The 14,579-nt window shown below is 36.8% G+C and overlaps 1 protein-coding gene across 4 annotated transcripts in view; it reads right to left on the bottom strand.

Moving 5' to 3' along the window:
• The window catches only part of CCDC91 (coiled-coil domain containing 91), a 400,877-nt gene that overhangs the window by 50,304 nt on the left and 335,994 nt on the right, over positions 1-14,579 (bottom strand). The window contains exon 13 of one of the 4 annotated variants that reach the window (XM_040234620.1): positions 5,469-5,525. The exons of the other annotated variants lie outside the window; for them this stretch is intronic. Within the exon in view, the coding sequence (XP_040090554.1) occupies positions 5,484-5,525 (42 nt within the window). The 3' untranslated portion in view covers positions 5,469-5,483. Of the gene's footprint in view, positions 1-5,468; positions 5,526-14,579 lie in introns of those variants that run through there. 4 annotated transcript variants of the gene reach the window in all.

Raw genomic sequence — 14,579 nt, 5'->3', positions numbered from 1 at the left:
AAAGCGAAAAGGAAGCAAAGAGCCTCTGATGAAAATGAAAGAACAGAGAGTGAAAAAGTTGGCGTAAAACTCAACATTCAGAAAATTAAGATAATGGCATCCGGTCCCATAACCTCAGGGCATATAAACAGGGAAACAATGAAAACAGTGACAGACATTATTTTTGGGGGCTTCAAATTCACTGCAGATGGTGACTTCAGCCATGAAATTAAAAGACATTTGTTCTTTGGAAGAACAGCTATGACCAACCCAGACAGCATATTAAAAAGCAGAGACATTACTTTGAAAACAATGGTCCATCGAGTCAAAGCTATGGTTTTTCCAGTAGTCATGTATGGATGTGAGAGTTGGACTGTAAAGAAAACTAAGCGCAGAAGAATTGATGCTTTTGAACTGTGGTGCTGGAGAAAACTCATGAGTCCCTTGGACTGCAAGGTTATCAAATCAGTCAATCCTAAAGGAAATCAGTCCTGAATGTGCATTGGAAGGACTGATGCTGAAGCTGAAGCTCCAATACTTTGGCCACCTGATGTGAAGAATTGACTCAATGGAAAAGACCCTAATGCCAAGAAAGTTCGAAGGCAGGAGAAAGGAACAATAGAGAATGAGATGGCATCACTGGATGGTTGGATGGCATCACTGACTAGATGGACATGAGTTTGAGCAAGCTCTGGGAGTTTGTGATGGCCAGGGAAGCCTGGCGTGCTGCAGCCCATTGAGTCGCAAAGAGTCGGACATGACTGAGCAACTGAACTGAACTGAAGCTGTTTCAAGGTTTTGTGCAGAGAAGTGACTAATATGACTTAAGTTTCAAAAAATGACTCCACCTACTGTGTTAAGAGCAGACTTTGGAGCGCAACAGTAGAAGTAAAGATACCAAGTAGGAGGCTTTTGTAGAATTCCAGGCAGAAGACTTAGTGGCTTAGACAGTGGTGACCATAGTAGTGATGGTCAGAATCTGGATATACTCCAAGGATAGTCTTCCCTATGTGTTGGACATACGGAGAGACAAGTAATTCTTGAAGTTTAAGCTTCGGCAATGAACCTAGGAAGGCTTCTCTGATCCATGAGGATTTCCTTAACTCTCTATCTAATGGGCTTCTACAGCTCCACCTGTTCCATTTCCCTTACAGCACTGTCACATGTGTGGCAATTTATCTTGCTTATAGTATAAAGGTAAGATTTTCTTGGTATGATGCTGCTGCTGCTAAATCACTTCAGTCATGTCCGACTCTGTGCGACCCCAGGTATACAACTGTGTAAAACCTTACTTCTCATTTTTTCAACAGTGCTATATCACTAATTCTATATAAATAGTTAATGATCACTTAAGACTTTACTATGAACTACTATAATTGGATAATAGTATATTCTTTAGCAAACGGTGGTAGCTCTTGAATGATTATATTAAGGGCATCTAATACTATTTCAAAGCTGAGTGCATGAAAATGTTTAAAGACCTAAAATATAAATGAGAATTGCTATGACTGGTTTCATTTGAATGTGAGATTGGCCACAGCATATATACTATTAGACATTAATATGTTGACTGTTAAAATAAAACAACTAAAGCTTCAGAGATGGGGGTTGTAAACATTCCTGTGATAACTGTTGAATTATGCAGTTCAGATTTCTATGAGCAGATCTATTCTGATATTCTCTTGTTGAGTTTTTGCTTGGTTTGGTACCATATGTACATAATCTGAGACAAAGTTCTTGAAACAGAACTTTAAAAGACCAAAGTAAATGAGCAGCATGACTCAAAACTTGATATCAGTATCAACTAATTTCGCCCTTCAACACATGCTGTGTGCTTGCCATATACGAGCCTAACAAGAAAGGGCAAATTCTTTACCATTAAAACTATTTTCAGTAAGGCCCTGAAGCAAAGACGATAAAGTATCTACAGTGAACATAATTCTCATGAGATATTGAGTATAACATACTCCATGTAAAAAATCCCTTTGTATTATCTTTAATGCTGTTCCTGTTTGGAAGGGAATTAAATATATACTTAGCCAATGGGGTCCATTCCTTAAGAAGTCTCTCAAGGTGGTTTTACCCTGGTGAGACTACTACATTCAAGGATTGGTTTTCAGTTGCTTTGAGGTATAAACTCTGGACTTACAAATATACTAAGCACAGATCCTTTTCTCAGCAGAAAAATTGGAGTATCTTAAATTCACAAGGCTAACTATAAAAACATCCCCAAAATTGTCTTATATGCATGAAATCTGAGAAATGAAGTTAGATTACATACATGTTTAATGGCATTCATGAAACAAGATTTTTTAATTATTTTAATTAGAGGCTAATTACTTTACAATATTATAGTGGTTCTGCCATACATGAATCAGCCATGAGTGTACATTTGTTCCCGATCCTGATCCCCCCTCCAATCTCCCGCCCCATCCCATCCCTCAGGGTCATCCCAATGCACCAGCCCTGAGCACCCTGTCGCATGCATTGAACCTGGACTGGCGATCTGTTTCACATATGATAATATACATGCATGAAATGAAATTTTATTGAACATCTGCTATGTGTTAGGCTTATTCTAGACACTGAGAACATGAAATAGACAAAGTCTTTTCTTTCTCAGAGCTTATATTTTATCAGGGGAGATAGATAATGAGTTTTTATCTATTTACTGATGTATCCTTAGTACTTGAGTACTGCCTGGTACCTATTAAGTATTTGATAATATTGCTTGATTGAATGAACATTAATAAGATAATTTCAGATAATGTGCACTAAGAAGAAAATAAAGCAGCATGGTGATATGATGGAGTATACTTTGAAAGAGTACAGCTAACCTAGAGATTGGGTAGTGTGGTACATCGAATTATTATTTGGCAAATATTCATCCACTATTTCCCTCCACCTCCATGAGAAAAAGAATTTTTCCAAGCCATCAGTGTTGAATTTGACTGCGCAACATGCTTGGCCTCATGATGGGTGAAATGTACTTTATAGTATTTGACTATGGGCTTGGCCATATGACTTGCTTTGGCCAACAAGATGTCAGAGATATGATAAAATCAGAAACTTCCAGTGTTTACATGTTTTGGGTTTTCAGTACTTCTACCCCTGACATGAGAAGAGCATGCCCATCATAAATTTCTTCTGAGTTTTGGAAACTCAGTTCAAGTGGTTTAGTTTCTTTCACTAAATTTAGTGAGTTAGTATCTCGCCTATTGATGCTACTTTCACTAATCTCTTGACTACTGCTGTGGGAGTCTTAAATATATAAGAAGTATGAGCAAACAAGTTGTATTTTGGGTAAGAGCTGTGAAAGGAAGGGATCTGTACTGTGAAAGGACTCAATGAAAAAAGGTAGATGTAAAGCTTTTTTTTAATTATTACAGGATTTTTAGTAATTTAACCACTAAAATCAACAAAGTGCAGAAGGAGAGCATGTTTGTTTAGTCCCATGGCTAAGCTCCACCCTAGACAAGATATTTTCATTTTCAACACATGATACATAAGAAAAGGAAAATGTGAACCACAGGAATGGAATAAATAGAGGACAAAAGCGAAGTGTTGAATATATTATAGTCACACCAAATCTTAAATGAATAAGCACTCTAAACTATAAAGGAAAAATGAAGCAACAAAGTTATTTCATATGCCAAATGTCCCCACAGATGAATAAAAAGCAGACATTAAAATTCTTATAAAGTGGCAAAGAAACTATGATTTATATGTTCCTGGTACAAGGTAATAATCACATTATACATGCAAAAAACATGAAAAACCATGGTGACAGGACAGGAATATTGGGATTACTTAATGAATCAATTCCAATGTACACTGAATGCCAGATATAGGATTTATCCCAAATACTGTACTTCAAGTCAAATGTTCAGAAAGTCATCTATACTGGAAAACAACATTCAGAAAAAACTCAAATTGGAGTGATCTAACTTTCAGACTTACTAGTATAAGAATGTTCTGACTGGCAGCCATGTTTTGAACATAATCTTCTGTAACAACCCAGAAGCTCAAACAATGATAGAAGAAACAAGGACCAGTCAAAAGAGACACAACAAAACCTATATATTTATTACATATTATAGAACTGAAGGATCTCCTTCTTCAGGCTTAGAATATGTTACTTAGTTTGATAAACAGTACTTTGCTGCTCAGTTTCTCACCATTTTCTTCAGTGTTACACTTTAATCAGAGTTGAAAAAAATATCCAGAAGCCATGGATAACAGGTTTGATTGCAAGAAAATGGAAAGGAAGATAGAAGAAAGAGACCCACTTGTCAGAGTGTGAAGTAAATACAGAGAACAAAGATGGTGCGAAGGACACAGAGGCAATTAACTCAATCCCGGAGAATTCAGTAGAAAGACAAGTCAATCGAGCTCTCTTTAGTAACCTTTGTGGCCATCACTCTAGGAAAAGAAGTTCTATAACTAATGCAAACAAAAATGTCCCAGAATTACCAGAGAGTGAAACTGTTGGTTAATTCAAAGACAAGTTTAATCACTAAAACTTAAAAAAATTAAAAAAAATCTCTTTATACCTTCTAAAATTATTGGTATTTAGCATAAGTACATGGAAACAAAAACTTTATCTATCCAAAGTATTGCATATCTTCTGAACAGTGTCACATACATAACTGTAGAAACTTCAGACTACTGAAAAAGAATGAAGTGGTAGTGGCCAGGTGACAAACTTTCTACAAGACATCTGATGAACCTGGCAATTGCTAATGTTCTGTTTTAGTAAGAATGAAACCCATCTAGTTTGACTTCAAAGGATCAGTTTTAGAATTAGCCAAGAGACTAAAAAGCTGGAAAAATATTTCTACTATAACCATAGCAACTTGGAAAAATTTCCCCAAATATGTAGTGACCATTTGTAATGTTCTCTGGTTTTTGATACCTTTCCTATGTTTGATGAATTTCTAGTCTTATGAAGTATGACTCCCTTAGGTAAAACCCAGAAAATTTAGTTATCTAGCCTGCCCTACCCCGAAGGCTCTGATAATCAGAGTCAACTGTGAAAGATTTCGATTCAGAAGTGAGCAATTAGGGGAAGGGGCTCTGTATAGCACCCATTTGCTCATAAGGATAAGAATCATTCATTCTCAATATCCTTTTATTAAAACTTCTGCTGCTTAACAGGCTGGAGGCAGTTTTTTTGTACTTAAAATAAGAACCCTGGTTGTTATTAAATGGCTACTAGAAGCAGTTGAAGGCAATACATCCCTAGGAAAAGAAAAAAGATCTATGAATGGTTAGCTGATGCTATAAGGGTTGATGGCTCCAAAAATCTAGTTAATTTTCTGAAGAAAAAAAAAAAAATGTCTGGCAGCCCATAGCCTACAGTAGCAACTGTTGAGTATTGCAATGACTAAATTAAGCAATGGGTTCCCACTGATGAGATGTGCCTGATGAGAATGTGGCAACAAAAAGGGACTCATCTTTAAGCAAGTCTGGTAGTGTCGTTTTCGGTATTGTTTCTGGAAGCTTTACCTTGACCCTGGTTCTCCAGCTCTCAACAACTTGGTCAACTACTCAATATCCTTTTAAGAAAACTTCTGCTGCTTAACAGGCTGGAGGCAGTTTTCTTCTACTTAAAATAAGAACCCTGGTTGTTATTAAATGGCTACTAGAAGCAGTTGAAGGCAATACATCGCTAGGAAAATCAAAAAGATCTATGAATGGTTATATGATGCTATAAGGGTTGATGGCTCCAAAACTCCAGCTAATTTTCTGAAGGGAAAAAAAAAAGTCTGGCAGCCCATAGCCCACAGTAGCAAGGAAACAAGTTATTAATTACAGTCACTTGAAGTGACAAATGAAGGCAAGACTTTGGGAGATCCAGTGTATGAAAAATTCAAGCAAGAAGTTAGTTGCTTCTCATTCCACAGAACGGCTTTGAAAAAAGCCTAATGATGCTACAATTCTCAGTTCAAGGCAAGAAACACAGCCACCACAGCCATGAGCTACTCCTTAACCCTGTTCCCGGGGAGGGAGAAGCCAGCATTAGTGACGAGCATTGTCTTCTATAAGAGGTGATGGGTACCACTGCTTTCAACCTAGACCATGCGATGTGGAGGTGGAAGACCTCAGCCAGTAGCACATAACCAGAAGGGGCAGGAGGAAATGGTTACTCTGATTATTAGAAGGGCTGAATTAAAATGCTTTGGCCTGCAGTGATCATTAGCTCTGGCTACCTGATCAGATGATCTGTATGGATCAAACAGAGAGGGATACAAAAAAAAAAAATTTCCAAATTAATAAAATGATTAAGGTATCTAGATTTACTGAAAGAGGTCTGACTTGAGCCACTGCAACAAAAATTTGTAATGTCTTTTCCAATTTCTCGTCATAAGTCAATTCACAGACCCAGAGTTTTTTGAGTGAAGTTTTTTGAATGCAAGTCCTTGAAGATATATTTTGTAGGTGTACACTGTAAACTTTCAGCTTGGCCTTCTTCATAAAGGCAACTGCATTGAAGAAAGGGAAATGCGTGGTCTTTTGGGTACTACTATCTAATCTAATTGCTCTGCTGCTGCTGCTGCTGCTGCTGCTAAGTTGCTTCAGTCGTATCCGACTCTATGCGACCCAATAGACGGCAGCCCACCAGGCTCCCCCGTCCCTGGGATTTTCTAGGCAAGAACACTGGAGTGGGTTGCCATTTCCTTCTCCAATGCATGACAGTGAAAAGTGAAAGTGAAGTCACTCAGTTGTGTCCGACTCTTCGCGACTCCATGGACTGCAGCTTACCAGGCTCCTCTGTCCATGGGATTTTCCAGGCAAGAGTACTGGAGTGGGGTGCCACTGCCTTCTCCAATTGCTCTGAATGAGAACTAAAACTGGGGGCCTAGAATACCATTGTGGACTAGTGGTCAGAAAGGATGCTAGTGGGAATTAAATGATGAGTGGACTTTTAATCTGAATCTGCTTCCTATCTAGGGCAGCTGGGCCCTTAACACATACAGAGTATACAGTTAGAACTGGTGGAAGATATAAATGACTAAAGCCTAATCAGATAGTTATTTCTACAAAGCTGCTATAGCAGACATGCATTCTCTACCAGAACTCAGCACCACGTATACAAGTATAACCTGGAAAATGCTTTTCCCCCTCTATTACAACAGACACAGAAACACCTACCATAGCTATTTTTCATATGACAGGTAGGGCAATAATTCATTTTATCTTAGGCTTATATACATTATTTGGCTCTGAACCACAGTATACTTACTTCTCTAAGACCATTGCTGTCTCACTATTACACAGGATAACTGCACTGATGATATATGTCTCTAGGACCTACAATAATACTACTCAAGATTCTTCGTAAAGAACAGGTATGTAAAAAATACCTGCGAGTCTAATACGAGTGCAGTATGGTGAGAGATACATCAAACAAAAATATAAGAGCTATACCTCAGTGAAGTTTCTGAGAGTCCAGTGATCTTCAGCATATCAGGACAGCTTCTTCAAAGTTAAAGATAACTTACTGTACCTTCTGCCACTAAAAGAGCAGCACAGAGCTAGATAGGACGCTTGAAGGTAATACACGTGTGTGTGTATATATATATATATTCTAAAGCTTGGGAATCTTGTTTTGATCTATTTATGAAGTGGCCTGAAAGCCTCTACTTGTGAGTGGACCCTGGAGGAAAAAGGAGGCTTCCTAGTTGGTCCAGGCTGCAGTGCAGCTACTTGGACTTAATGACCAATACTGATGTGGAATCTTCCCTGCTGGTGAAAGTGGTGGCAGACTTTGCGTTTTCAAAGCAGAGGTTGTGAAATGGTTTTAGTGATACACAAATGGCATAATAGGAAAGCAGAAGCAATCGCAGTCTTCTTTACCACTTGGGGGGAGGGCAGTAGCACCAGAATTTCCTCAGAAGACCAGTTCTATGTCATGGTTTTAGGCTTTAATTCTGGAAACTGAACTGTTTCTCTCAACCAAATAACCTCTTAATAAACAAACTCCTTCTTTTTTTTTTTTTTTCCTGAATCAATCATAGAAAACTGTTGCTTAAAATTAGGAGTTCAATTTGAATATAAAAATACATAATTTTCAAACAGACCAACAACCGATCGAATATTTATAGGATATTAATATTATGTTATTCTCAAATTCTTTGATCAAGGGATACAGAGATAAAAAGTAGTTCTTAGGTGGTAAACCAATTTGAATGTTGGAGCTGTACATATAAAACTGAGGATTATGAAATCTCAAGTACAGAATCTCAGTTGAACTAATCAATGATGAGGGAACAAATGAAAAATTACCAGAAAAAAATATAGGGCAATAAATATCTTTAAAAGAGAAAGAACAAGAAGAGATGTATACCAGTACATCAATCTCAGAGAAGGAAAAGAAGTGCTAATAAAATTACTGTTCTGACTATTCATTTAGTGTTCCATTTAGTATTATTCCATTGAGTGTTACCTTTTTTAAAAAATAACAAAAACAGTCTGACAATTTAGTCAGATATGATTCACCTATAATCTAATGGTTCCATTAAAAAAATGTGATGATCATAAATGACATATCTTTTAATTCTCTGTTACAGACTGGAGTTCACATATACTAGATAATTGGGCTCCCTTTACAGAGTGAGTACGAAGCTTTCAGAGCAAGACAGGAGCACAGAGAGTTCATGTCAGTGCATATGAATCAGCAAGGAACAGAACATCAAGGAGGTTTTCTCTGTTTTCATATGAGAAGAAAAATACCGCATCTCTTAGAAAATGATTTTTTCATGCTGTTTCCAAGGCACTATTAGTTACAAACCAAATTGTTATTTTTGCTATTTTTTTTAAAGGAAAGAACTGATGGCTGAAAAGATACATATGATGGAAAATAACTATACAATAAATCAAATAGAGTAAATTTTAAAACTACCAAATATTCTTTAGTAATAATACCATCTCCTTTCTACTGGAAGTTGGAGATTTTGATAGTGGAAGGAAATAAGACAACAGTCACTTCAGGAATTTCTTTTAAAAAGCAGCACATAAAAAATAATTCATTTCTTAACTATTTATATATTTGAAAGTGAAATAAAAGAATCAGAACTAGCAGGTATTCATAAACCTTCAGGATAGTTAAAAGACTATTAACCTATTATGAAGTCTACAATCCAAGAGATGTAATTTCTATGGTCCAACTGTTTAAAGTATACAAGAGGAAGGTAGTGTATTTTTAAATGTCTTACAAGAAACTTTTGCAGATATTAGTGGAAAGCCTGAATTGATATTGCTCAATCATTGTATCTTTTTGTAATAACAACAATTTCTTCTTTCTATATCACAAAACAGAATTAGGAACTGAGGGAATTTCCTGGCTGTCCAGTGGTTAGGACTCAGCTCTTTCACTGCTGTGGTACAGGTTCAATCTCTGGTTATGGAACTAAGCTCCTGTAAGTCATGCAGAAAGAATGAAAAACAGAGCCACTGAAGAGAAGTGTCAGATTGGAGGAGAAACAGTCAGTCCTAAAAGGAAATCAACCCTGAATATTCATTGGAAGGATTAATGCTGAAGCTGTAGTTCCAATAGTTTGCCCATCTGATGCAAAGAGCTGTTCATTGGAAAAGACCATGATGCTGGAAATGATTGAGGGCAGGAGGAGAAGAGGGTGACAGAGGATGAGATGGTTGGATGGTATCATGGACTCAATGGACATGAGTTTGAACAAACTCCAGGAAATAATGAAAGACAGGGAAGCCTGGAGTGCTGCAGTCCGTGGGGTCCCAAAGAGTTGGACACGACTTAGTGATTGAACAACAATGTGGTTTAGCTCCAGGCTAAAACTGAACAAAATAAAATATATATATTCTCCAAGCTAACTGAACTTTAGAATTTAAAAAAGTGAGTAGTTTTCAAACAGAATATGTTGAGTTCATGGCTCATTTTCTTGACTTGCTCCATAAAAAAAAAAAAAGTTTGCAATACTTACTTGTATATTTTAATATATTTTGCAGGGCTGAAGTAACTTTGACATGTTAGTTCTGTTTTGCAATTTTTTTTATTCCTAGAGGAAGTGTAATTTTAAGAGAATTTGGCATTAGCCTATATGTCCCTAGAAATGAGCATTAATTCCAATGATGTCCCTTATGGCAGAAAGTGAAAAGGAACTAAAGAGCCTCTTGATGAAAGTGAAAGAGAAGAGTGAAAAAGCTGGCTTAAAACTCAACATTCAAAAAATGAAGACCATGGCATCTGGTCCCATCACATCATGGCAAATAGATGAGGAAACAATGGAAACAGTGACAGACTTTATTTTTTTGAGCTCCAAAATCATTGCAGATGGTGACTGCAGCCATGGAATTAAAAGACGCTTGCTCTTTGGAAGAAAAGCTATGACCAATCAAGATAGCATGTTAAAAAGCAGAGACATTACTTTTCCAACAAAGGTCTGTCTAGTCAAAGCCATGGTTTTTCCAGTAGTCATGTATGGATGTGAGAGTTGGGACTGTAAAGAAAGCTGGGCGGCAAAGAACTGATGCTTTTGAACTGTGGTATTGGAGAAGACTCTTGACAGTCTCTTGGACTGCAAGGAGATCAAACCAGTCAATCCTAAAGGAAATGATTTCTAAATATTAATTGGAAGGACTGATGCTGAAGCTGAAACTCCAATACTTTGGCCACCTGACGGGAAGAACTGACTCACTGGAAAAGACCCTGATGCTGGCAAAGATTGAAGGCAGGAGGAGAAGGGGACAAGAGAGGATGAGATGGTTGGATGGCATTACTGACTTGATGGACATGATTTGAATAAGCTCCGGGAGTTAATAACGGACAGGGAAGCCTGGCGTGCTGCAGTCCATGGGGTCACAAATAGGTGGACATGATGAGCGACTAAACTGAACTGATGGGGACTTTATGACAACTAAAGAGAATAGGCTAAGGGTTTAGTTCTAAACCACCTAATTTGTCATGACAATTAGGAAAACTAAGTAGGGACTGAATTTTATATAAATCAAAACCTTAAGACCCTGAAGGAATAAAATAATATTTCAAGTATCTAAACAAATAGTCTTTGCTAGGATACTCAAAAGTTTACCATAGGTGAAAAATGTATTTAAAAATAATTTACAAATTTTATGTAATGAATAATTTCAAGCTATTTCCCAAATGAATTGTGTGTTCATATGTGTGTGTATGTCTGCATTGTGTCAATCTACTTTTTTACCTAATTTATCTGGATGGACCCAATTTAATTAATATTAATATCTAGACAGAGCCTATAAAATATATCCAGTTTATTTAGATGGAGCCAATGAAAATAAAACATAATTTACAAGTTTGTTATAGAAGAAACTGACAATCCTAAAATACCACATGAAAAATGATGTGTAAAGTAAATTATCCAACCAGATTTAAAACATTACTCAGGAATCACCATACATAGTTTGCAGTCAGACAGAACCAAGTTAAAATCTTGCCTCTTTTTATTGATCTCAGGCAGTTAGCTTACATCACTGACTTAGTTTTCCTTGTCTGTAAAATCCAGATACTATTTTAGAAAAGTTTTGAGAATAAAGTGAAACAGTGTAAACAAAGCAGCCACTATGGTGTCCTGGACAAACCTGGCACTCAGAAATGGCTGCTGTTTTGATGCTGAAGAAGCCGAAACTCCAATATTTTGGGCACCTGATGCGAAGAGCTGACTCATTTGAACAGACCCTGATGTTGGAAAGATTGAAGGCAGGAGGAGAAGGGGACGATAGAGGATGAGATGGTTGGATCGCACCACTGACTCGATGGACATGAGTTTGGGTAAACTGCAGGAGTTGGTGATGGACAGGGAGGCCTGGTGTGCTGTGGTTCATGGGTCGCAAAGAGTCGGAGACAACTGAGTGACTGAACTGAACTGAACTGATTATAAGAATCAAATAACATAGGTAAAAATCTTTTAGGTAAAAATCTTTTATATTTTAGTTGTTAAACATATATGTGTTGCTATTATGGATACCAAGGTAAAAGCTCTCTTTCTTGATTATCTCATTTAACCTCATGTCCTGAGCACAGCAGAACATCATTAAAGATGCTTAACAGTTGTTTATAGAATGGGAAAAAAATTAAAACTGAAACTTCCCAGTACACAGCTCAGGTAGGAAGATGGAAGGGTATATAAAGATGTATGTTATATAGATATAAGGATCTATGTTGTATAGATCAAGATGCTGGCAATCTGAAATAGCACTTCTTATTCATTTCTTTCTAACCAGCTTAATAGCAGCATGGTAAAGGCAACTGTGACTCTTAATAAATACTTCATGAATAAATGAAGTTATATATACAAGCTTTTTAACTTCTAAGGTTGGCTAAAGGGTAAGTAAAACAACATCTTAAAAAAAAAATCTCCATCTCCACTATCCTCAATAATAACAGCTTCATGAACTAGTACAGGTATATCAAGAATCTAGAAATAGGCTTTTTAATAAAAATGTTTACAAATTAATTTACCTATTCCTATAGGAAACCAAACCCTTTGGTTTCTCATGTAACATTGTCCATCTTCCATTTACTATGTAGTCTAGTCCATATTTGGAGAAGGAAATGGCAACCCACTCCAGTGTTCTTGCCTGGAGAATCCCACGGACAGAGGAGCCTGGTGGGCTGCTGTCAATGGGGTCGCAGAGTCGGACACGACAGAAGTGACTTAGCCTGCATGCATGCATTGGAGAAGGAAATGGCAACCCACTCCAGTATTCTTGCCTGGAGAATCCCAGGTACAGAGGAGCCTGGTGGGCTGCCGTCTATGGGGTCGCACAGAGTCAGACACGACTGAAGCGGCTTAGCAGCAGCAGCTAGCCCATATTTTAGTTTCTATTTGACTGAATTGAAAAAGCCCACTCTTATCATTGTAGTCTTAAGTGATCTTCCGGAATTCTATTGCTAATTACTATCAGCATAATGTTTTTGACCTTTTTTCAAGCACTACATTATGTTATGGTATTTACTATTGCTTCAAGCCATTTTTTTGAACTTATATAATTACTTAAGATAATATGCTCTTATGCTTTCCTTCTAAAACAAAACTTATAGCTTTTTAAAGATATGGTGGTTCCAGTCCTTCACAGGAGCTTTGATCTGGTAGATACCATGTAGTGCCATGCAACTTATAAAACATAAACATGAATCTCTGTTATCCTCTTACTCTTCTTGGCTTTTAATTTGAAACTTTCACTCTGACCTATTCACAAAATTCTTCCCTGTTCTTCATTGCTGCATCTTGCCCACAGAAATGGTTTGCCCAGTGGCTAACAGCTCAGGCTCCAGAGCTAGACAGTCACTTTCTAGCTTTGTGATCTGGTGGCTAATAACATTATTGTGAGTAATGAATATATATACACTCACACATATAATAATATCCTTGGACTAGTGCCTGAAACCTAGTAAATGCTATATAAGTATTAGCTTCTATTGTTGTTGTCATCATCATTATTTCAATTTGGGGGCCTCTGGTAGCCACCACTTCCTCTAGATCTGACCTCTGCCTTTCCTTCTATATCAGCTGCTCACTGTTTACATCACAAGTTATTCAGCTATTCTTCATCTCAAGAAGCTATACCCAACTAGGCCTTTAATGATAGCATAGCCATCGAGTGTGCCAACTCTTCACTTCTGTGGCCTGACTCAAAGTTGACACTTTGATTTTGTTGATTTAACTATGATTTGAATCAATTCTTATCACCATCTAAATTTTAAGAACTTTAATGTTGTACAATAATGGAAAAATCAACTGAATATTTAATAAAAAACTAAAACCTTTTAATGAAGAATAAAGCTAATCGTCACTATCACTATAATGATTCAAGAATTGATTGAATTATTTAGATGAACATTTACGTTATACAAAAACACAACAGGCATTTTTTAGATATTGACTCTAACCAAAGTATTTATACTTACTGTACTCTGATTTAGAAGTTTTGCTTTGCCTTAAACAAAAATGTTATCACAAAGAACAAAGAAGAGTACTAAATTAATTTCTGGGCCAAACCAGTTAAGTGCAAATACATAAATTTTAAGCTGGAACATACTTATGTCTTATCCCTGAAACAGGAATTATAGTACTTAATCTAAGCATTGTTATGTCTATAGTATCTTCTTAACGACCCCACTGTTGAAATGGAAATGGTCAACAGATTTGCCTTACCAAAGTCCATGATTGTTAACATGTCAGTAAGTTCTTTCAAGATTATTCTCATGTAAGTGAGTCCAGGAGAATAAGAAAGAGGATCAAGAAGATTGTTAAAATATAAAGTGAAAAACAGCAATAAATTTTATTTTAAGGTGTACCGTATGAAATAAGCTTTCAGAGTATAAGACATAAAAATAATAACTTTTTAGATCATACCTATACAAATCTTTAAATTCCCTTTGACATAAAAAATGAGGTACAGCTGAAAGTACAGATGATGATTGAATGTGAGGGTGTATTATTCATTTTAATATGACCTGGTCAGATAAAAGCCTTTTCTAATATGAGACCCAAAGCAAAAGTTACAAGGGCAGATGTTGAATTCCTACTGAGTTGCTTCTTGTGCAGGTAACAATATAGCCTTCCCCAAGATAGGAGAAGCAATGC

The sequence above is a fragment of the Oryx dammah genome, unplaced genomic scaffold (genome assembly GCF_014754425.2).
Source record: "Oryx dammah isolate SB20612 unplaced genomic scaffold, SCBI_Odam_1.1 HiC_scaffold_29, whole genome shotgun sequence".
NCBI classification, from domain to species: domain Eukaryota; kingdom Metazoa; phylum Chordata; class Mammalia; order Artiodactyla; family Bovidae; genus Oryx; species Oryx dammah.
Note: the sequence above shows the minus strand (reverse complement) of the source record. Positions and strands in the feature narration are given on the sequence as shown.